Source organism: Artemia sp. Qi Xiang Cuo, chromosome 11, assembly GCF_049724085.1.
Source record: "Artemia sp. Qi Xiang Cuo chromosome 11, ASM4972408v1, whole genome shotgun sequence".
NCBI classification, from domain to species: domain Eukaryota; kingdom Metazoa; phylum Arthropoda; class Branchiopoda; order Anostraca; family Artemiidae; genus Artemia; species Artemia sp. Qi Xiang Cuo.
The window spans coordinates 12,401,933-12,426,851 of record NC_142804.1 but is presented as its reverse complement, the minus strand read 5'-3'; the positions used below and the strand labels follow the sequence as shown (position 1 = coordinate 12,426,851).

General features: G+C 34.4%; 1 protein-coding gene across 4 annotated transcripts in view; it reads right to left on the bottom strand.

Annotated features, from left to right (window-relative positions):
• Positions 1–24,919, bottom strand: part of LRR (capping protein regulator and myosin 1 linker 1 leucine rich repeat protein) — a 236,230-nt gene that overhangs the window by 97,123 nt on the left and 114,188 nt on the right. For all 4 annotated transcript variants that reach the window (XM_089096290.1, XM_089096291.1, XM_089096292.1 and 1 more), the window contains exons 17-21: positions 20,751–20,916; positions 17,591–17,740; positions 13,129–13,239; positions 10,222–10,485; positions 7,748–7,885 (exon numbers count right to left, since the gene is read on the bottom strand). In XM_089096290.1, coding sequence (XP_088952416.1) covers positions 7,748–7,885; positions 10,222–10,485; positions 13,129–13,239; positions 17,591–17,740; positions 20,751–20,916 — 829 coding nt within the window. The remainder of the gene's footprint in view (positions 1–7,747; positions 7,886–10,221; positions 10,486–13,128; positions 13,240–17,590; positions 17,741–20,750; positions 20,917–24,919) is intronic.

Below are 24,919 nucleotides of genomic sequence, written 5' to 3'. Positions count from 1 at the left end.
ATTGATATCCCAGAAAAATTTTTCCCATTTAGGCAAATCAAACCACACAAGGAATTCAAACCTAAGCCTATCCAATGTCAGAAGTGTCTCAAACTGGAACACACGACAAACAAATGCAATGAAATTCTCCGAGAGTGTAGTAATTGTAAAGCTTTCCATCCTAAAGAGCTGGCAACTTGCAACAACACTCAGCCTACATGCATCAATTGCAAAGAACCACATGAATCTGCAAATAAATCATTATGCCCTGCATGCAAGAAAAGAGCTCTAACACTCCAAATATCAACAGAGAAGGCCATCCCATACCCCTTTGCAGCAATGGAAGCAAATGCTGCCCAACAATACCAAATAAAGCCTGTAATGAAACCAACCAAAACCCCCAAGTCAAATGCCCCTCATGCATCAAGCACCCCAGATAAAACACCATCTTCTAAGCCCCCTAGCTCAAAACCCTATCAGAAGGAATCGCCAAGCCAACAAGCCTCCTTATCCGGTAAGATGAGGTCAGCCTGGCCCCCCTCCCAAGAAGAAACAAACCAAAAACACAACCAGGAATCAATCCCTTAACCGACAAACAGGATGCACAACCAAAAATGCAATTCCAAAATATATGCTTATTCATTCTAAACTTTAATGCAGTTCAGGCCATGAACATACATCAACTACAGAAAACAAAAATCATTGCAGAATTGGCAAAAATCTACATCCCTGATGATATGCTCATTCAAGCAAAAAAAAAGATCTTGCTTTACTTTTAACAAAGCTGAACATTGATACACAGTCATATGAAGAATAAATCAACAACACAACATATATCAATACTCCAGTGGAATTTAAGATCACTCACAGAAAATAAGCTAAATGAACTAATATCTTTTATGAATAATAATTCCATTAATATTGCTTGCCTCCAGGAAACTCATTTAACCGAAAATCAACAAATTAAGTCTCCGGGATATACTATCCTCAGAAAGGATAGATCTTCGGAGAGAAAAGGAGGTGGGGTAGCTTTATTATTTAAAAATAATATAAAATTTTGTGGCATCAATTTTTCAGATTTTGCAAATAATGTTGATGTAATTGGTATCAGTGTTTGGCTGAATAATTTAAAAACCTATATAATAAGCTTTTATAACCCTAATGGCCAAACTACAGATGCCAAGGATTTCTTTAATTATATAAATAATTCTAATATGTTAAAAAATATCATTATTTGTGGAGATTGCAATGCCCACAGCCTTTTGTGGGGGAATAAACCAGCAAATAAAGCTGGTAAATTCATTGAGCATATGACTTCAAATAATAATGAATTAGCTGTTGCTACCCCTCCAAACCTGAATACATATTTCAACCCAAAAAGTGGCAGATTCTCTACAATTGACCTACAAATTGTGTCATTAAATTTTTTGAACAAAATTTACATAAATAAAATTGATAGTCTATGTACTGACCACTTTGCTATAGCTTGCTCCCTAAATGAACCTGCTGAAACTTTATCTCATACCTCCAAATATATCCACACTAAAGCAAATTGGTCCATGTTCCAAAATAAGCTAAATGATGAAATTACAAGTTTCACCCAAAGTTCATGCATTTCTAACACAACAGTTGACATACATACTGAAGCCTTGACATCTTTACTAATAAATGCAGCTAATCGTGCTATCCCCAGGACAGCACCTAAGAAAATATTCCCTAAATAAATTCCTAAAGCATTGCAGACCAATGAGTGCCTAAATAAATGGAGGATAAAAAAGGCAGCTAGGACAGAATTCATAAAAAAAAACTACACCTACTGCATATTTAAAAAAAATACACGCAGAATCTAATCTAAAAAGGACTATAATAGATGCTAAATATAAATACTGGAATATTTTGCAAATAATCTCTCCAGAGAAACACATGAGCCAATTATACATAAAGTCATAAGCCACATCTGTGGGAAAAAGACTTCCCCCAACCCACTCCTGTATGAGCTCATACATAATAATACCCATTATGACAATGATAATGAAAAAGCTAAGCTATTTGCAACTCTTTTTGTTAATAAGCTAACATCAAATAATCAAAGCAAACTGTCCACAATTCCTATGAACCCAAGCTACCAACCACGCCCAGGATCCGAGTACATAACTAATCCATTTTCAATCCAGAAATTGAATAATGCAAGAACTTATGTTAGAACCAAAACGCGTGGCAGCAATGACAATATATAACCTACATTGACAAAAAATCTTACCCCTTCATACAAACAAGAACTACTAAATTATTATAATCACAATTGGACGTCTTCTATATCCCCTAATATATGGAAAAGTTTGTCCCTCCTACGAATCCTAAAGAAAAATAAACCAAAAGATAACCCTGAGTCTTATAGGCCCATAATGATTACTCCTGTGATGGGGAAAATAATGGAGAAAATGATCTATCACAGACTCCTCAGGTTTGTCGAAAAAAAATATGATCCCTCACACTCAAACTGGATTCAGGAAACACCACTCCTCAACAGATGCTTTCATTTTGCTAACTAATGCAATAAATGAATCATTCTCAAAAAATAATGTCCTAGTTGCAGCTTTCCTAGATTTTGAAGGGACATATGACAATGTGAACCACCAAATCCTTTTAAACAAACTTGCAAACCTTGGAGTACCCCTTAAGCTAGTATCTTTTATTAAATCCTTCATAGAAGTGCGCAGTTTCATCGTTTGTGTTGGTTCAGCCTCTTCACCCCAAAAGACAAATAAGCACAGGCCTACCTAAGGGAGTAGTCCTCAGTTGCCTCCTGTTTGCCCTATATCTATGGAACATGAACCTACACCACACGAATCTACAATATGCTGATGATCTGGTGCTATGGTCATCTGGCAACACCTTTCAGACAGCAAAGTCAAATCTGCAAAAGTCACTTTTCCAGTTTGAAAAATTCTCTCAACATTCAGATTTACCCATTACACCCACCAAGTCAAAAATAATCCAATTTCACCGGAAGCGAAACCATGTTAATGCCAACTAACTCTAAATAAAACAACTATTTCAGAAGATAATCATATTAATTACCTAGGTCTCATGCTTGACCAAAAACTTAATTTCCACCTCCACATTTCAAACACAATAAAAAAATGCTATAGAAAAACAAATATACTAAAAAGACTTCTTTCCTCACCCTGGGACTGTAAGAAGAAAACCTTACTCCAGTTTTATAAATCACATATAAGACCCCATATTGACTATGGGCTCATCGTCTATGGTGCATGTGCAAAAACCCAGATGAAAAATTGAAACAACACAAAATGATATAATACGTCCCATATTTGGTCTTAGGAAACCCACAAGCACCAAGTTTCTGCTTATGGAGAGCGGATTAACAACAATAAGGGAGAGACGTAGGTTTCTCTTGACAAAACATCATACAAAAATTGAATCAAATAGCTCACCCACATTACATAATTGGTTAAGAAATCCGGCCATGTATAGAGGCATTGCAGATGAGTATGCCAATATTCAGAAGAAGTTCCCCATACCAGCAAAGCCTATTGCACCCACTTTCCCCCGATCCCCCCCAATTGGTCAAGTCCCATAATAAATAATGAATTCTCAAAGTGGAATAAAGATTTAACCCCCATTGCTTTTGTCCAGAAAAAATTTGCAGAACTTAATACAATTACCCATAAAAATCACTTCCAAATATTTGTTGATGGATCAAAATGAATGAGATGGTTGCAAGTGGTGTTTTCCTTCCTAACCTGAAAATTGCAATAGGCGAGAGATTATATAATAGTTTATCTATAATGTCTGCTGAGTTAAATGCTGTAATCATGGCATTAGAACACCTTAAGTAAAACCAACCTTTAATTGCAAATTTAAATAATATTATCATATATTCCGACTCTCTATCAAGCTTTGAGTTGCTGACGTCAGTTCCTCAGTATAAGTTGGACATCGACACTTATCATTGTCTTAGTATTATTGATAATCTTGCTACAAGTGGCATAAAAACTTATTTTCAGTACATTCCTAGCCACTCTGGCATAAGTGGTTATCATCAGGTTGATGAAATAGCAAAAAATGCTATAAATATTGACCAGCCAAGTGGGAGACCAATCCCAATTAAAGATATTTACCGATGGAGGCTTTCAGATATTAATTTTAATAAGATTAATCCTATCCTTTCCCCCTTTCCCAATAAGGATCTTTCTAAAATTTATCATAGAATTCGTTCTGGAACAAATGGACTAAATTTCCTTGTATTCTCATATAAGTTTTCTAATTCAAGTGGTTCAATTCACCTGTCCCCTCTTTGCAGGCATTGTAATATGAATAATGAAACAATTGACCATTGCCTATTTGAATGTAATATGCTGATGTCTGCACAACATACCTTGCTTTGTAAACTGTTAAAATGCTTCAAACACCACAAAATCTGATTAGAAGCCAAGAGCCTAGCCAAGTATAACTGCTGACAGAGCAAAGGAATCAATATCTATCGTCTTATATTTGAACTCCGTGAGTAGAAAGATCTGCTGAAATATATCTAATAATATCTAATAAACAAGAGACAACCAAGACAGTAGCTCTGTAACCCACAGAGTGAAGCACAAAGAAGAGGGCTAAATAGTACCAACTGAATAGCCCGCCTGTTGTGAATTAGAAGAAGAAGAAGATTAGATTTACAGGTAGATCATGGAGCATTAATTTGGAAGTTGGCGCTTCAGTTCCAGTAACAAAGAAGAAAAAGTAGATATAAAAGTAACTAACAGCCGAAAGTAGAAGCATCAAAGTATAAGTCCATTAAAAAGTAGATTAGATATAGAAGTAGTACATTAACTTGGAAGTTAACACTTAAGATCCAATGAACATACACCTAGCGAAGAAGACAAAAGGTATATCTCAAATGGGAATACGCCAATAAAAGAAATGTGAAATGTAAAACTTACCAAATTGAGATACTCCAGAATCTTGTTAAAGTAGCAAGAACAGAAAAAATACACCATAAGCGAAAAAGCATTAAAAGATTGAATAGAATGCTGATTTGAACCAAGTCTTTAAAACAAAAAGAAGAGCGAATAAAAAAAGGTCCATTGCTGTTTTTGATTACAATGCAGCGAAGGGGGTGGGGGGGGGGTGAGCGAAACTTAATTTTTTAGTATCCAGGCGTGAAGGGCAAAGTTGTCATTTCTTTTAATTTTTCAATGAATATACCAAAAGAGGTGGTTTTCAAATCTTAAGGGGGGGGGGAGGGGGAAATAAAATCTATAAATGTAGTTAGTCAAGCTGGCTCTTAAAAATTATTTGGTATTTAATACCAAAAAACATTCAAGTCCTTTAGTAAGATAAAAAGCTAGGCTCGTTTGCAGACACATAAATGGCTAAGGCCTGAAAAACGTTATTAGATTAAAACATTTAAAACTTTTTTTGACTCTCAATTTAAAACGCAGATGCCCCCAAAGATACGACAACCTTTCCTTGTGAAAATGGGTCTTTAGGTTGCAAATAAAGAGACGGAGCATTTTTAACAACAACCTTCAAAATCTCCTTCTCAAAGCTTAAGAAATTTGATCCCTCCCTTTATTAAAAAAGTCTGCATTTGAACCTCTTGGCGTAACCGTAATATCTAAAAATATTTAACTCAATGAGACTCTCATAAGTACAAACTAAACATAGTTTGACTTAGGTAATGACAATTTCAGATTATTTTAACTACGGGGCCTTAGCGATTCCACTGGCAACCATCGGGTGCACACCGCAGATGTAGACCCAGAAAAACCATGCGCCGAACGTGCCAGACAGATCTGCAAAATCTAAACAACTTAAACCAGCCTCAGTGTAAGGATATACTGGCAGCGGCAAACTCGCGGGAAGTTTGGCGGCTCCTTCTCGATGTCCTGGGTGCCTTTGGAGGCACAGGCGGACAAAATCGTGTTGAACCCGTAAGAAGGTAAAAATAAATTGCATATCAAAGAGTACTATTTTTCTAAGATTGTACTAAATTTTTGAAAAGAAGTGTAAAATCACTACATTCTTCCTCACTTCTTTCTACATGAACTATTTTTAATGCAAATACTAAAAGTAGTTACTATTTGGTCAAAATTTTACTAATTCTATAAAAAAAAGCATTGTGAAAGGACCGTTTTTTTTTTTAATTCATAGTTAGGGATTATTTTAGAAAGAAAGTGTTATAAATAATACAAACGTAGGGCATGCAGTAATGCCTAGGTCCGATGTCATTCACCATTCTCAGAACCCAAGTTGATGTGAAAAAAAAGAAGTAAAATTAAATAAATTAAATAAAACTTAACAAATAAATAAAATTCAATTAAATTTATTTGATTCCACAAATCCACAGCTTGAATCCACAGTTTTTGTTTTACTTTTAATTTGCTACGTCTTTTTGACTTTTTGACTTTACACAGCTGTTTGTTTCGATATCCTTTATTATTGTTTTATTCTTTTATTGTTTTATTAAGTTTTCGGTTTACTTTTAATTTGCTACGTCTTTTTGACTTTTTGACTTTACACAGCTGTTTGTTTCGATATCCTTTATTATTGTTTTATTCTTTTATTGTTTTATTCAGTTTTTGGTTTACTTTTAATTTGCTACGTCTTTTTGACTTTTTGACTTTACACAGCTGTTTGTTTCGATATCCTTTATTATTGTTTTATTCTTTTATTGTTTTATTCAGTTTTTGGTTTACTTTTAATTTGCTACGTCTTTTTGACTTTTTGACTTTACACAGCTGTTTGTCTCGATATCCTTTATTATTGTTTTATTCTTTTGTAACAGGGAAGTCAGAGCCAATCAGGAACTGTCAGAACTAAGTACTGCAGTTTTCTGAAATATTACTTCATAAAAGAAAACACATATACATGGAGCATGATTGAATTAATATGTTTAATTTTAATATTTTAATTTTGATAATATGTTTAATTTTAATTAATATGAATTAATATGTTTAATTTTAATAATATGTTTAATTTTAATTTAAATTTAATATGTTAAAATTTCATCTCAAAAGTCGTCAAAATACCATCCCAGAAACTAATTTCTGCATCGATCCTATTTTACAAGAGTAATGTAATAGGAAATCTTAAGCTTTGAGAAAATTTATGGTACAAGCCTAGAGAATTACCTAGCTTTAGAATTACCTTGGAAAAACTATATGGAGAGAAGGAAACATTTTAAGAAAACAATTCTTAATTCACAATATGAAGAATAATCATAGTTAACACATTTTGCATGCAGCTAACCTTTATCTTCACTTCTTTCAGCATTATTCCACTTTTTCTAAGAAATTTATCAATTTTTTTCAATAGCTTTTCTTTAATTTTGAATCATCCCTGAAACAGAGCATCTTTTACAAAATCTGTTTGTAGAGGACGTTAAAGTAATTGCAGTCGCGTTAACATAAAATTCATGTAGAAAGTCTATTGACTAAAGACAATTCTATGAAAAAAATAGATAGCGCTTTGTTTCAGAAAAACGGCCAGAATCTGGAGATGATAGTGCTACATTTAGCAGACTTTTCAAAATTAAACAAAATTTATTAGAAAAAATTGATAAGTTTCTTAGAAAAAGTGGAAAAACACTGAACTAAGTGAAGATAAAGGTTAGCTGGATGCAAAATGTGTTAATTATGATTATTGTGCATATTATGAAGTAAGAATTGTTTTCTTAATGTTTCCGTCTCTCCAGTAGTTCTCTAGATTTATACCAAATTTATTGTGGAAAGGGGTGATTGAGACTTACCACAGGTGAGGATTCAGATTTCTCTGTTTCGTTGACGGATAAACGCTCTTCTATTGATGGACTGGAAGACTGAGTGGAACGACGATTGGCACTGCGAGAAATATCGGAGGTTGATGACCTATGCTTAACACCTCCGACCTAAAACGAGGGAAATAAAATAATTTTCTGTAAGATGAGGAGTGAAAATTTGGACCTTCCAAAGAAAAAAAAACGAAAAAACTTCAAGTTAAAAATTAATAAGTTCAGATAGTTGTCATGTGTGGTGTATAGGTAAACAAAATACAACTTTGGGTTTACGATGGCTTATATGCACTAACTACAATGTTGTTCTAGGTGTTTGGATTGGTGGGTAGGATCAAGAACTCGTTAATGTGCTTATCTGTTCAAATTAATAAAGTAGTAAAAAGAAATTGTTCCTTTAGAAAACTTTTAGATTTCTTAAAACCTGAAAACATATTATGCAGGCTACCTGTCTAACGCAGAAGCGGAAAGTTAGGAAATACTACAGTAACGTTTATCACCTGCCCAATACGAAACACCCCTTCGGTAAATCAAAAGCTACGCGAGTGTACATCCCAACGAAAGGTCCTTATTTTAACTTCTTTATAAAAATTATCCACTTCCGGCCGGCCTGCGCATATTTTAGTTTCGTTCGAACAACCAAGGTTGATTCAACTACTCCTGTCCTGTCCTTATTATTATAAGTATCATATCAGTTTCAAGATGCCTGGAGCATCAACAACCCCAACCAATTCGTGACTTGTCAAACTTGATGATTAGGTCGCGGTGTGCGAAGAATTCAATTTCCTGCCCCACAGAACGTACCGGAAGATGACGATAATGAGGAAAACCAGGCCGAAGAACCACAAGTAACAACTCTACCTTAGGATGTCCAGCTGCGTCACCTTCAATTTCTCTTTAAAAAAAATGACTTAATTACGAGAAGTTATAAGCAAATTTAATATTGTGCTGCCACAGGGCAATATTTACAGCTTGGCTCGAGTGGAAATACCAAGATTAATTTTCTTTTTTTTGGGGGGGGGGAGGGGGTGAAAAAAGAAATTATGCATTTGAAGCTAGCGGGAAAAATGACGTTTGTGACGTTGACTATTACAGCTGACAAAAAGGATTTTTGGAAAAAAGTGAACGATTAGTGAAGATTTCTAAGTTCACACATGTATTTTTTCTAAGTAACAGTATGCACAGTTTTAACAAATTAACGGTTGTAATAGTAACATTTTAACAATTTTTAGCAGTTGTAACAGTTTTCTAAGCAACAGTTTACATGAGTGTTTCTAAGTAACACTCATGTAATTAAATACGTTAATTAGATATGGCCTTACAGATACTTGTTTTTATAGATAATCGTTTACTTCGTTTTAATCCTAGAAGATAAGAACAAAACTAATTAAAGCCCATTTATGCATGAACATATCAGTATCTGATTGATTGATTAATATCTGATTGATTAAACCTGATTTCTAAGGATAACCTAAGAATTGCGGAAAAATTGTCAGGTCCTTTGAGATTCTGCTATATATAAAAGCAAGAATTAAAAATGTATTGATTTTTGAATAAAAGTCGTGTTTGTGGAATTAGGAATCCATAATAGACTATTCTAAACGTGCAGATGGGTAAGTAACTAGACAAGGGAGGGGTTTTTTCTCTTTGGTGTGTCTACCCTGTCTTGTTTGACAGTTTGGGGTCTAGTTGAAACTTTCAGGGTCAGTTTTGTTGGTTCGGGGCGGGGAAGGAAAGCGAATTTTAATTTAGTGCTGAGAAGGGGGCAACACAATTTATTTTATCCCTCACAAAAAATAGCCTAAACGCTACGTTTTTGCTATGCCAATCGACCGACCAAATTTGCCGTTAATCCTTTAAAAACTTTGTAGGACAATAAAAATAAAACGGGGAAAAAAACTGACAAAACTCCTTATTTATACTAGTATGGAATATTTTTAAAGGAATTGCGTAAATGAAAAGTGCTATACAGAGGAAAGCAAGGCCGTATCCCGGAAGCAAGATTAGGGGGTTTGAACCCCCACCCCTCCCGAAATGTTTTCCAAATCGTAAAAACGTAAAAAAATGCATATAAACACATTTGTGATGTGTTTTTAATTTTATTTTTATACCCCCCCCCCCAAAAAAAAAAATCCTAGATACGAACCTGGAGGAAAGAAAAGAAAAATGATCCAACCAAGAAGAAATTTTTATATTGCTGTCTTGTTTCAATCTCTCCTGTTGTGTTTTATTTGGTTGTAGGTCGTATGTTCACCATAAAATATAAGTAAATCAAAATAAATGTTTAAAAGGAAATTACCTGAATTTCAAACCCTGCAGCAATCCCAACGGGTCTGAAGCAACCTAAGGAAATTTTGTGTTCAGTTTTCAAATTTACCACTACTGATTATCCCTATTTCATTTTTCATCTGAAAATTAAATTCGTGTGAAACTAAAGTGTAAAAAAGGCTTACTAGACTTTTGTACGTTTTTGATAAAGCATGAACAGTCTCTTCAATAGCTCTATCCGAAATGGCAGTAACAATATCGAGTATCACATCATTCAACTTTGCAGTTAATTCGGAAGCACAGTTATTAGTCAAGGAAGCCAACACAAATTCGGGCTTCAATGTAGCCTTTGGTCCCAGGGTAGACAGCAGCTCTGTGGTGAGACTCCTTGTGCGAAAGAGTTCTGGGCACCTTGATTCAGCTTCGGTTACAGCATCACTTATGACTGCCTGAAAAAGTGTGGGGGTACAACTTTGCCCTAGTAATTTACACAAGTTACTAGATGAGATAAATAGTATAGAAAAGAAATATCTGAGGATTATTTTTTAAGAGAAATTCATCTCTTCACACGTTCTTACGATAGTTAAACTTTAATCCGAATAAAGACCAAGACTAGTTGTAATGGGCTCAGGCCCCATTTAACTCAACCCCATTCAACTCAAAACTCGTTCAACTGAACCCCCGGTTAACTAAACCCCCATGCAATTTAATCCTCATTCAACTCGACCACCATTCAAGTCACCTTCAATCTAAGTTAGCCCCTGCAACAGGTTAGTTCAGAATGAATGAGGTTGAGTTGAAGAAGAAGAAGCTGCACATTATAACTACTCTACAGATTCTGTGTTTTAAATAGTGATCATCGCCTAACGCTTTCCAGTTAGTCACAGAATTATTTTCTGTAGTGTTGGTACTAAATTGTTCTATAAGAAAGATGCAAATTGAGATATATCTATTTCGTATCCAAAAGCTCTTTAAAGTGCGAACTATTACAAACGTACCTTTTTTTTCCTGTTTATATTGTTTTCCCTATACCATTATCCTGTATACTGTATTAGGATTTATAAATTACAACTAGAAATCTATTTTTATTTTCCGTAGAGCTTGAGTTTTCCCTCGTAAGAGACCTCAATATGGCAACTTTGCTAACGATAGTATGCTTCTCGTTCATTACCCAGAAGATGTCTAAGACAACACAAATATTAGTCGTGGGGTAAAGACTTTCCGGTTCTCTATAGACAATAAAGGCCTGTCATTCCCCGTATATTTCAAGGGATTTCGGTCAACAATGAAGAAACTGGAGAAGTGAGAGAGTTTAAATATCTCGGCCGCTTTTTTAAACATGATATTAATTTCTACTGAGAAATTAAACACAGAACAACGTTGACTTTTTCTATCTTCAATTGCCTTAGAACTACCCGGAGAATAACAAATACTCTAAGACGTTAAAGCTCAGAATTTATAATATGAATGTTCTTTCCGTCCTTATACAATAGGGGCGTTTTTTCACTCATCAATGAGCTGAGATCTTACATCTTTTGTCAGAAAACGCTTAAAAGTGAAATCTTTGAACAAAGATCTTACATCGTTGGTCGTTTTTGTGCAAACGTCTTTCATCATTCTGCTCTGGTCAGCGGTCTGAGAACAATGATGAGTAGATCATCAAAGTTCTCTCATCATTGTTCTATACGGCAGAACAGTGGCGGTCTTCACACTTTTTGCTACCATCAGTGAGATCTTAGAACAAAGATGAGGTAAAATCTTAGATGTAAGATCTTAGTGCTAAAAAACGGGCCTAATATATTGCAAATTTGACGCAAAGAAAAAGGAACAACGAAATATATCGTACTATAAATCATGCCCCCATCCTTTATGTAAAAAGAAAGCAGCGACGGATCGCCTGAGGGCAAATAATGCAGACGGGCGGTAAAAAATTGCCAAATGACGTTTGGTGTTAAATATCCACTGGTCTATAAAAGTCAAGAGGATTCAATTATCTCTTAAAAGGTCAATAAAGAAGAAGGCGAAGCTAACGAGGACTTAGAAAGAAGAGCTATGGTTGAAAGCTTAGGACGGGTCGCCTTGTCAAACCACTCTGGCTGCCTTAAGTGTCCCAGGAATAGGAAAACCTAAGCCTCAGCAAGTAAGAACATGCAAATTATACTCCTTTAAAGCTTGTGGAAATTGCTAGTAAAATAACAAAGGAAATAGGAGACTAAAAAATAAATGTGGCATGTTCTAGAACAGCTGCTATGTTATCAAATTTATATAATTTCAGTACTTTTTACGACATTCTCCATTTTTTTTACATGGAAATTCCCCCTCCCCTCAAAAAGGTCAAATATATTAAAAATGTAGGAAACTATATGGGTTGTCAGAAAAATCGTGACATTTTGGGGAGGTATCAGCTGTTATCAAGAGCAATCAGAATAAAACTCGAAGTACTATCTTCTAAATCACCTGATGATTCCGATGTTTTGACAGAATATTAATCTAATAAAAGTAGCGTAAAAAAAATACTAATGAATCATGGAATAAAGCTTTACATATCAGAAGTGCTACCTGCAGAATCTTTTCAGTCTTTCTGAATTTCTTTTAGCTATTAATCATACTTTGCACTTTAATTATAAATACTTCGTCCATTCGTAAATAATGTTTGATTTACTTATTACACATAATCTTTTTAACAAGGGGTGGGTAAATAGGACTAGCCACGATTTTTCGGTATAAAGCATTGAAAAAAAAAAGTTCTACAACCTGAAAAAGGTTAGAACAAGAGCCAAAAAATAACATCCTCAACCCTAGTTGCTACCAAAAATTGCTATTGTTACTTGTATACATACGTTACCTTTGCTACATATGCATTCCACTATAGGTTACAATTTATATGTTACCTTGTATTACTTACTCCAAATGTCCGCAAGGCTGGTATAGGACCCGAGATTATACAGATTATCCGTAGGTACGATGTCGGTGATTTCCACTATTGAAAATATACTTTTTGTATGCATTCTATACGCTAATAACGTTAATAAGCTGATAGTTAATATCCAGAGAATTTATTATATAAAAAGAGAGAACAAATAGAAACTCACCTGTATTTGGGAGGTAGCGTAATTGTGAAGTTGACTACTACAGCTGACAAAAGGATCCTTCAATGATGAATAGTCACCTTTTTGGGTCATCTCATAAAGCTGCTTCAAAAGCTAAAAAAAATAAATATATTATATATATATATATATATATATATATATATATATATATATATATATATATATATATATATATATATATATATATATATATATATATATATATATATATATATATATATATATATATATATATATATATATATATATATATATATATATATATATATATATATATATATATATATATATATATATATAGGATACAATATACGACATTAGGATACAATTTCTTGAAATAACCTGGCATAAGGGCCCGTTAAACAAACTCGACTACGTGGAATTTATAATCGTTCATTAAGAGTTTCTTAAGTAATCTTAACCTCCCTACTGTTATGTCCCACAAATATCTAGTAGAGGCTCAGGTTCCTCAGGGTAGCATCCTAAGCCCCAAATTTTCCTGGTATATATGAGTGAAATGAAAACCAACCTCGAGAGGATACTGCTGGATTTTGAAGACAAATCCAAGGTCCATGCAGATTTCAATAAACAAGTGCAAAGCAGGAGCTTCCCTTTCTAAAAAGCGGATATTATCGAGACAGAAAACGAATACGATGTATCGTATGCATGGTCAAATTCAGGTTAGGTTTAGAAAGGGAAGCTTTATTGAATAAAAAGCAGAAGGTTGAAAAAGCAGTTGAAAAAAGGTAGATGGCTAAACAGGCAGTTGATAAAAGGTAGATGGTTGAAAAAGTTGAAAATAAACAGCCGAAATGACAGAATAAAAGTCAAACAAGAAGAAATTATTCATAATGTCTTGGAAAGATTTAGTTCTAATCTAAGAAGATTAATGCTGAAGCTTATTGATGATTTTTGGTGATTATTTATTAATAAAGATTTCATAGGTATGATAGAACTTGCTGGCAATGTAAGGTTTTGTGAACTGACAATATAACTTCAGTTTCCTCCCCTTCCCCCGCCCTTCACCACAGAATCGGTTGTTCATAAAACCTTCAGCGATCATCTTAAAAAGCTTCCCTTTCTAAAAAGCTGATCTTCTCGAGACAGAAAACGAATACGATGTATCGTATGCATGGTCAAATTCACCACATCACAGATAATTTTCCACCTTTGCCTTTTGGCCTGAACACACTATTTAGCCTCTGGAGGCATAATTTTGTTTACCCGCTGCACCCATTTGATTAAAATAGTTATCTGAAAACTTTGATCAGACACCATACGGGGCCTGTCTATAGGCCAAAAGGACAATTAGATGCCCTTTTATGGTTGAAAAGGAAATAGATATTAGGATTTACTACCAACTGAACCCTCTCCTAGCTTTCTACGGTTAGTCAACTCTTGCACTTGGGCTTTTAAATTCTTTAAACATCAACTCTGTAAGAAATCAAACACAAACTGTGAAATTTTTAATTACAGTTTTCTTAATCCGAAAATACTAGTGAAACCTGTATGGTTACAATTAGTAGCATATAATAGGCAGTACGTTACATGTACTTTGTTTGAAGACACTCAAATTACAATTTCAACCTCGTATTTCCTATTAGACTTTAGAAACTGTTTCTGGTGAAAATCAAAACCATTTATGAAAGTGAAGCTGTAAAAATTAATTGTTTTTTTCTTACAGCATGATCTAAAAAAAAAATATATATATATATATATATACATATAAAAAAAGAGCAATTTTTGTATATAACCTGATATTATGTCAAACCAATCAGAAGGGGGGGGGGAGTGAGGTTGTTACGAAAATAATAATACATATATCATCGGTACTAGTCAAGTAGTTGATACACATGCAAGATAGATGCTAAAGAAAACTAGTCAAATAGGTATCAGTCAGTAGAGAATTGAATTGCAAAGCGTGATTTGTCATTGCGTTTACAATATTTAAACTATTGTTTTTTAGGGTTTAGGGGGGAAGTACCTAGGTTAGGTTACGTATTTAATATATACTATGTTAATATATATACCAATATATATTTAATATATATACCAATCTTGGTGAAAATCAAAAACCATTTATGAAACTGAAGCAGTAAAAATAAATTGTTTTTTTCTTACAGCATGATCTGAAAAAAAAAGTTTTTATACGCTTGAGTAGCATTTGATTTACTCTTAAGCCCATAAAAAAAAAGAAAAAAAAAAAAGAAAAAAAGTTCAGATTGCATTTTGTTTTCAGTAAGGTAGAGTAGATCCCCCTACTCTAGATAAAAGCAAGATTATAAATCCTTGTTGTACTTTATAACGCTTATGCTACAATTGCAGCTTCAGTTGACCTATAAATACAGCATTAGACGGAACCAAGCACCGCCTGTGAATTACTTAAGCAATTGTTTTATATACTATATTGTAATATTTGCATTAAATCTATAATAGAAAAATTACAAACTCTTCAATGCACAGTGATGCAAATAAGAAACCATTTATAAAAAGTGTAGGATACATACTATGGAAAGGAGGCCCTAGACGGTCAATCATTTTGATCAAAAGCTACAGTCAATCGATTGACTCAAGCATGATTTACCGTCTAGGAACCTGTTTGACGCTTGAGTCAAGCGTTGGCAGTGATTGATAGAAAGTTTGAATGACTCAATCATTTTGGCCAAAAGCAGTGTGTTAGATTAGCTTCGATCGGAATTGAAGGGTTGATTGAACAGTCGATTGAAAGTTGATTAAAGCATACGTCAATGGATTGACGGAAATTTTTGATCAAAATGGTTGACCGTCTAAGGCCTTCTCATAGTTTTGGGGCGCTCATACTGCACTTGTAGTCTCAGGTCTATGAATAAAAGATCTGGCAACACATTGAACCCGATGCATGGTGCTATGGCGCTAGGTTTTGGGGTCCTCATTTTGTCATCGTAGTCTCTTGTTTGTCATAACAAGAAAGACCCATGACTCCTTACTTATTCAGCACTATTACGAAAGAAAAGACCCATGACTCCTTACTTATTCAGCACTATTACGAAAGAAAAGACCCACGACTCCTTACTTATTCAGCACTATTACGAAAGAAAAGACCCATGACTCCTTACTTATTCAGCACTATTGCGAAAGAAAAGATCCATGACTCCTTACTTATTCAGCACTATTACGAAAGAAAAGACCCATGACTCCTTACTTATTCAGCACTATTACGAAAGAAAAGACCCATGACTCATTACTTATTCAGCACTATTACGTTGACTATGATTTGACGTAGGCAATTCTGTACAAGTGATACTGATCTTCGTGGCATATCATGTTTGAGTATTTGGCAGGCCGGAGAACTTGGGACAAAATATAACATGCAAAAAAAAATCTACCGTAAAGTAATGAAGGGATAACAACGTTATATTGATTCTTTAACGTTTGGTAATTTTTTATTCTTTGATACTTTTTTGGTTCTTTTACGATTTTTTTTTCAACAAATGGATCCGTGATGTCACTCACCATCAACGCGTAGGAGTTTCTATTACTTAAAAACGTACTTGAGGTGTATTTAAGGAATGTCTTAGTAATTTAGTAATTAAGCAACTGTTATAGTAATTATTATTGACTAATCCTTACAAAACTCGTTCAAAATTCTTAGGTTTTCAGTGATCAGTTCTTTCTTTTAAGGAGTTCAGCTAGTGGCACTGAGGTTTAGGGATGCGGTGCCATAAAGGATCCCATGAAAAGTAGGAGGGGGGGGGGTATTCGAAATGTCAATAGTGCGCTTTTATACTAAGTATCTACAACATGATACAGATTAACATTTTTGTATAGTTTTCATTGAAAATCAGAATTTAATCCCTCCCCTCCCTCGTTCAGGAGTTTTCTATGAAAATAAGACCTAAAAATGTATGGCTTCTCATAACAAAAAATTATGATTATTTACCGCGAAGAGAGGGAGGGCTGTTGCTTCCTCCCGCAAAACGTGCGTAAGAAACCCCGCATCCCCAAAGAAAATTGTGGCAGAAAAATTCCTCAGTTCATATATTTTAAGAATTACACTGACAACAAAAAATTGGAACTAAAATTAAAAAAATAAAATTAAAATTGTTGAAATCTACTCAATTTTATCACTGATACAATTTTTGGTAATCAGAAATAACGGCCTTTATCATTTCTTATTTTATTTGAAAACTTCATAATGTATCTTGTTTTCCTTTTCTTTCTTGATATATTTGGGGGTCAATGGACCCCCAAATTGTTATTTAAACCCCCATGAACCCCAGATCAATTATTCATAGACATTTATAGAGCAGAAAATTCAAATTATAGAAAAATTAAATTAAAAATTATAAATAAAGAGTTGAAAATAGAAAATCCTTGAAATTAGAAAATCCATGAAAATTAAAAATAGAAAAATAAAATTATAGAGCGTCAGTGAATATGGTGCAAATAAGAGAATCTTGCTCACCTTTTTAGCGTTACCTGCATCTAAAAGAACACTTCTGGCTTCGTCAAGGAAAGGCAGGTCAGGATCCGAGAGTTCTTTCGCTCTAAGCGCTTCCACAGTTTGGGAATAGAGTCGGTCGATGGTTTGGTGAGTAGAGTTTAACTGAAATCCCTAAAACATATTACTTCAATAATTATTTATTTTTACTTTGCGAAGATGAGAAAACTAAAAACGGAGACAACAAAAACACGAAATAAATGAAAAAAGTTGTTCATTAGTCAATTTCTACCCAAAATTATGAAAAGAACTATTTAATTTAAAACCTTCGGAAATATGCCTGCAATATTTGTTGCTATTAAATTATTTTATAATCTCTCACTATATAATCTCTATACTATATACTATACTATACTATATACTCTATACTATACTATATACTATAATCACTATATAATCACTATATAATCTCTCAATCTCTCAAATGTTAGCTCTCACTACAGTCAGGTTGATCACAATCACAGTATGGGATAAGCAATATTAGAGGGTGATAAATTGTCATTCAATTCCTCTTACATGCAAATTAGAGCCAAGAGAGAGAGAGAGAGAGAGAGAGAGAGAGAGAGAGAGAGAGAGAGAGAGAGAGAGAGAGAGAGACAGACATAGTGAGACAAGGAGTAACACTCTGAGAGAGAGACAGATAGTGGGAGAGGGAGGGGGGAGAGAGGGCCACGCGGGTCGGGTTTTTTGGGGGGGGGGGGGGGGGGGGGGGGGGGGGGGGGGGGGGGGTCTTTTGAAGCTATGCTATCGCTCTTACGAAACGTCCATCTTTTTTATCAAAAAGCTTGCATTGTTTGTGACTTCAAAATAGTATATGAGTTTCTTTGGAAGGCCACGAGACAGTCTCCTTTAAATAACAAAGGCATCATAAAGCCTGGTTTTATATGCAGAGGCGAAAATAGATATTTCTTTTTTTGTCCACAAGTGGTTGATGTAGAAGGTCTGGAGCACCAATTTTCAGGACAGATTATGGCTGAAAATTCGACTCCAATGAATGTTATACAGAACCCAAACTTAGCATGATGCAAAACCCTTGGGTTGCAGCTTGAAAAAAGAGGTATGTGACTTTTCCAAGGGGAACGGGGAGTCTGAAAAAAGTACGCTTTAAATCCAAGCGTTCAGTTTTACCGAAATTTTGTGAATTTCGCCCAGAGGCAAATTATGAAGCGGAGGAGGGAGGGATGATTTGCCTTTCATAATTCATATATAAGTGAGGAGGGAGAGTGCAAATTATGAAGCGGAGGAGGGAGGGATAATTTGTGTCTCATAATTCATATATAAGGGAGGAGGGATGGATGGGGGAGGGAGTAAATTATGAAGCGGAGGAGGGAGGTATATTCAATACTGGGAATTGTGTACGATACTCAAACCTCCAGAACATAGCTATGATATTTTTAATCCATCGCAATTAATTATGAATATTAGATAAACCAGTTTCTAGCCGGAGTATCTTAATGAAACTGTAGAAAGTTAATCCTAGACCGAGAATCGGCATCTGGGAGTTTTGTTTTTAGTCATAATTATATTTATAAGAAATATTTCATGTATTTTCCTCATTAAGGTAAAAAGGTAAAGAAGACAGGACTGTACTTGACAGTCCCTACCAGCGCTCCTTATCTCCATTTCAGGGTCATTCAGCCAGAAAGTGCAATGGGGAGTCTGGGGCCAGCAGTCCTATGCTTTCGCATACCCCTCCTGTTCAACTTCCCTCGATTTCTCCAGGTACACATTTAGAGCTGGGTCAACTCTGGCTCAGCTTAGAGTCGCGCCACAGACCCCCGTTCCAAACCAAATAACCAGCAACACCAAAACTCATATCCGTATTCATTTTTCTATTTATCCATGGCAAATCCTTTACGTTTTGTTTGCTAACTATTTGATAATTCTATTTTTATTTTTTTTAACATTTCGTTCTATTTGATCTTTGGTCATAGGTTGGGGCTTTGCTAATCCCTGTTAGCTAAATATTTTCTTATTTTAATCTTTGTAAAAATTACTCAACTCTTTCGGTCACCGGGTCCCCCTCACTAGAAAGTTTTTTTCTTATTTCATTCATTTGCTTTATTATTACTGCTATTTGCATTATTTATTCATTACCATTTCATGATTATATAGTCATAATTTAATTATTACTACACCTAATTTTGTTACTATTTTACTTTGTTTACTCTATTTATATATTCATTTATTTTTTCCTTCTCTCTCTTTCCTTTAACACTCTTTATAATCGCTTGACAGTGTCGTCCTCCTATCTACTACTTCCTTTTTTTTTTCTTTTTTTTTAAATCTGGAATCCTGGTAAGCCGATGGGGGACATTATAAATGGAGAATATAAGCCAATGGGAAACTTTAAACCTAAATGAATAATTTCTAAAATTGCAAAAAATATTTAAGAGATCACCCCTAGCTTTCTAATATTTTCGTTATCTGAATAGTTGCTTAGTGTGAATGCTATCAACCTGTATTAGTGCTTTTAAAATAAATAAATCAACATTTGAAAAAAAAAACGGAAACAAAACATTTTTACAACAAGTTATTCCAATGGTAATTTCGTTAATTTGGTCTTGGCAACAGACTTGTGTCAGACGCATGCACATTTTTTTTTGAAAATTTTCTCGTTTTTCAAAATTTACGTTTCAATGTTTCATTTTGAAAATATTCACTAAGATTATGTTTTCAATGAAGATTTATAATTATTTGAATGATAGCTGAAAATGAAGACTAGCCCTCACTATTGAGACCTTGAAATAAGAAAGTTAATTTTTGAGAAAACACATACCATTTCGAAGAAAATGGTTAGAGCCGAATCAAAATTACTGACAAAAAGAAGCAATGAATTTCGACTAATGAGGGAAATAATAGATTTTTACACCAGAAGCCTTTACAAAAATAATTATTATAAAAAGAATATAAGAAATGAAAAGATGAAAACGTTTTCTTACAGCGTAAAGAAGTTGAAAGCCACGTTTTCTTAAGCTGTTTGCTGTCCTATGTTTTAGCCCATTTTTTGGGAAAATAAAATAATAAAAAGCAACAAAAGTGAAGAAAAGGCAACAAAAGCAAAACAAAAAGCACGAAAAAAAACAGAGCAACATAAAAGAAAGAAAAAAGTAAAATGACTTACATGGTGTAGTCGGAAGACGTGAGAATGAGATCGAACAGGCAAAGTGCTGTTCCGATAAACGTGTTCTTGCAGCTGTCTAACCAGTGAATCCACTTTGTCCGTATGTGACTTTTGCAATGTCGCCACATCATGCAAAGGAATGGGTAGATGACGAAGAGTTGTATTGCTAAAATGTGTTTAAATTTTAGTCAAAAAGAAAGTAGAATTAATCGCAACATTGGCATGAAACTAGAATACCTCTAAATACAGTCCGATTAAAATAGTCCTGTTGTAACAGTGTTGAGTACAAAAACAGTATGAAAAGAACGAGAGATTCACAAACTTGTCCATTGACAAGCTGGATAATAAATTCATAATTTGGATCGCAAGAAATGCCATTCTGCCAGCAACTGAAATCATGGAAATGCCGTTGCACTGACAATCGGGATTGTGAGTTTAGGATCTAGATTATTATGGGTTTATGGGTTTCTAGATACTAGGTGGGATAGGGGTTTTGACAAATTATGGGTTCATAAATTTTGCTGCTATACGACAATCTAATTTCACAAAATTATTTGCTACACTGATAAATCTGAACTTTGCTTCAAGAATCACGTCTTGTCGCTGGAAAGTGCCTAGAGTTAATATGTGATTTCACGCCAATACTTTAACGTTAGATGCCCCCCAAACATCATTGTTCTTTTTGTCGTATTTCGACATCGGCCGATTTTTTCAACTCCGGGCGATTCTTCAAAATACTCCGAAAGCAAAGATTCCAAGACAATTCAAAAAAAAAAATCGGGCGAAGTGCCAATTACCTGTGTCTAAATGTTCTAGGGTGCTGCTTTCGGCAATGGCTAAACACAACAAACAATATACAGATCAATAAATCTGCTGATTCTTATTTAAATATATCTCATTCATTTTGAGCGATATCAGATAATTTTCGGGGGAGAGGGAGGTGAGGGGGGGGGGGCAAAAAATAAGTGTCTAGGCGATGACTTTGGAAGGAGGGGGAGGCGATTAATCATTCGGGCCTATCTTAGTCTTAAAGGAAAAGCTTATGTTAAGATACTATGTTCCTGTTTTTATTTCTTCAATGGAGCTTATAATCAACAAAACAATCGGTTTTAAATTTAAATCAAGAGTTTGACATACAGTTAACTAGAATTAAAAAAGAGTATTGAAGCATATAGTAAAGTGCACGCACTGGAGACTTTGAAAACATACAACTTCTATGATATACAACAGCACCATCTAAATTTTAATTTCCCTTAAGTAGCCTAAAAACTGATAGAAACATAGTACTTTGCTCAATTTTAAAATGAATAAAAATTAAAACAAATAAAAGTGAGACAACCACCTTATAAAACCCCCCAGAGGCTAGAGTGTCAATTGCACTTCAGTGAAAACAAGATATATCTTATACAGTTTCCGCTTTTCACCATAGCATTAACAAAAACTTCAAACTTTTAGGAACTCTTATCTTTGATCAATCTACTACTACTACTAAAAATTCACAGCAGCACCAAGCCGATTCAGTCCAACACAGCTACGCACACTCCTCCTCCATCCTAATCTATTTAAAAGCTCCCTTTTTACACCCTCCCAGGAAGTTCCAATTTCCCTTAAATCTTTCTTTATGACTTTCTCCAATCCCCACCATGGACGACCTGATTTCCGTTTGGTCCAGACGGTTGGCAGAAAAGGAAAATCTTCGGCAATCTTTAATGTACCAGTATATTTTAAATAGTCAATCTAGTTTTACTTGTCTGACGAACAGCGAATTTTGGTCAGTAATCTATTTCTTTTAAGCTTTTCAAATTCTTAGCTCTTTCCAAAAAAAAGAAAAAATGATAGCCTCACTCTTGTATGTGGTTAATAAGCTTGATTTTAGAGTCTCTTGAGGAAAAGTATTTCTATTCAGCTGAGAAAAATGATTCTTCTAAGTTAATTTCTGGTTGTTTTTAATATTATATTCTGGTTATCCTAGATCTTATCACAGTGCTTCAACGTTTAAAAATAATATTTTCAGTCAAAAACTTCCACTTACTTAGTACCCCAAAATCATCTAACACAAATATTACATACTAGGTCTGAATATACCCTCCAAACCAAGGGAATTTAGGGAGCAGTTCCCCCTCCATATTAGTCTGAATAACCTCTTATGGAAAGTTTGATCCTGTGAATGCACTTTTTGATACTTTAGGCACCCTACCCCCCCCCCCCCCCAAAGAAAACAGATGCTGTGCAACAATGCAATTTTGTAAAAGCGTTAAAATTATTGTGTTAACAATCTAAATAACCGTTGATTTTGCCTAGATTACTTATGTGATAGGTTTAGATAGTCCTAAATCAACTAGAACTCTGTTTTGGAGCTATTCAGGCCAAAATTGTTACTTTGCAGCAGACAGTGGCATATTTCGGCATTTCTATAGATTAATTAAAAAAAAACTTTCCAAAAAATAAGTTTTTTAAAGAAAAGTAAAGTCCGTTTTAAACTTAAGCTCAGCAGATGATAAAGTATTTTAAACTTCCTACTCAAAACGGCTAGACACTCCTGATAAGGAATAAATAAAAACCAAAACGAACAGAATTTAAATAAACAACCACAGTAAAAAACATGCAACAAGCGGTGACATATACGAATAAATAGATCTTAAAGCGAGTAGTGCTTAGATTGAATATGAAAATCTAGCTTAAAACGAAAAGAAATATTTTGCTATTAAAGTATAAATGAAACTTAAAACGAACAAATATTAAATAAACAATCAATGCAAACAAAGCATACAATATATATATTAATTTAAATGAATAAATAAATCTTAAAACGAGTGAAACTTAAATTGAATATGCAAATCAAGTTTGAATCGAATAAAAATAACTAAAAACAAGAGTTTGGGTATCGTCTCACTGCAGAAGCCTAAAACCTATTGCGTCATTGGCGCTTTAATGAAAACAAATTATATTACAAATGTTTTCTTTTGTACTTAATATTGAAAATAAATATTAAAATTACAGTAAAATTTTGAAATATTGAAAATTCTGAAACAATTCTTTGAAATATTTTCACTTTTGTAACTTTAAGAAATCAAAAATTAATTAAGATTTTAGGGAATAAATATCAGCATATGTATATTAAATTGGCAATGCACATTTTTTTTCAGTAAACTCATTTGAATTTTTGACTAGTTAACACAAGAGAATTGTATCATACTTTTTTGGATATTTTAACTTGGATACTTGGTAAATTTTCCATTGGCTGTTTTCAGCTCTACCTTTTTTTGATCCCGCCCACTGCCATCAGTTGCTGCTAGGCATTCATGCACAGAAGGTTTGCGGACGTTTTGAGAGAGAGATTTTGCTTTTTTTTTCATTTTTTAATTTTCTGAAGCTATTCAAGTGGGAAACAGGGCGTTTTCTCAAATTAAATATTAAAATCTGTGGCCTTGCAAAATTACGCAGGTAATACCAGTCAAAGGTGATGGAAGTAATTATGAAGTTTGCTGTTACGGAACAGACGAAATTAAAATAGTAAAGTCCGAGAATATATGGGCTTACGCGGAGAAATATGAAGAAGCGCTGAGAGATGGCAGAAAAAATGTTCAGAGAGCGATAAGGGTGTGTACGGAGGACTCGGAAGGTTTAGCCGGGGATTTATCTGAGTCGGTTAACTTGATGCAGTCAGAAATTGTTAACCTTCGTGACGGCATACAGGATGAAATTCGTAGGAGAGTGGAAAAACAGTGCAGTAGATTAGGGAGTTCTCCGGTCACACAGATTAAGTTAGATTTTCTTGATACTGTTACGCAAGCTGTCTATGAGGCGATCGATCTGCAATTCAAGGGTAAATTTGAACTGCTTGAGAAATCACTTGGCGATTTGCGGGCGAGAATTGTCCAAAATTGCGCAAAGCTCCAAAAGCTTGAAACTAAGCTGGATGATATAAACCAGTCTTCTCTTCTAACTAAGGTCATTGTATCTGGGATAGACTCTCCCACGCGTGATTTGCCTCACCTTGGTGAGAAAATATTAGCTCGACTTAACAGTGAAATGGGACTCAATCTTGATAAATCCGTTGTCAAGGGTGCAAGGTGTTTGGGAGGTGCCTCGGAAATAAAAACTCCGATTGAACTTACATTTTTTACTGAGGCCTCTGCAGTTGAGATCCTACACAATCGCAAGAATTT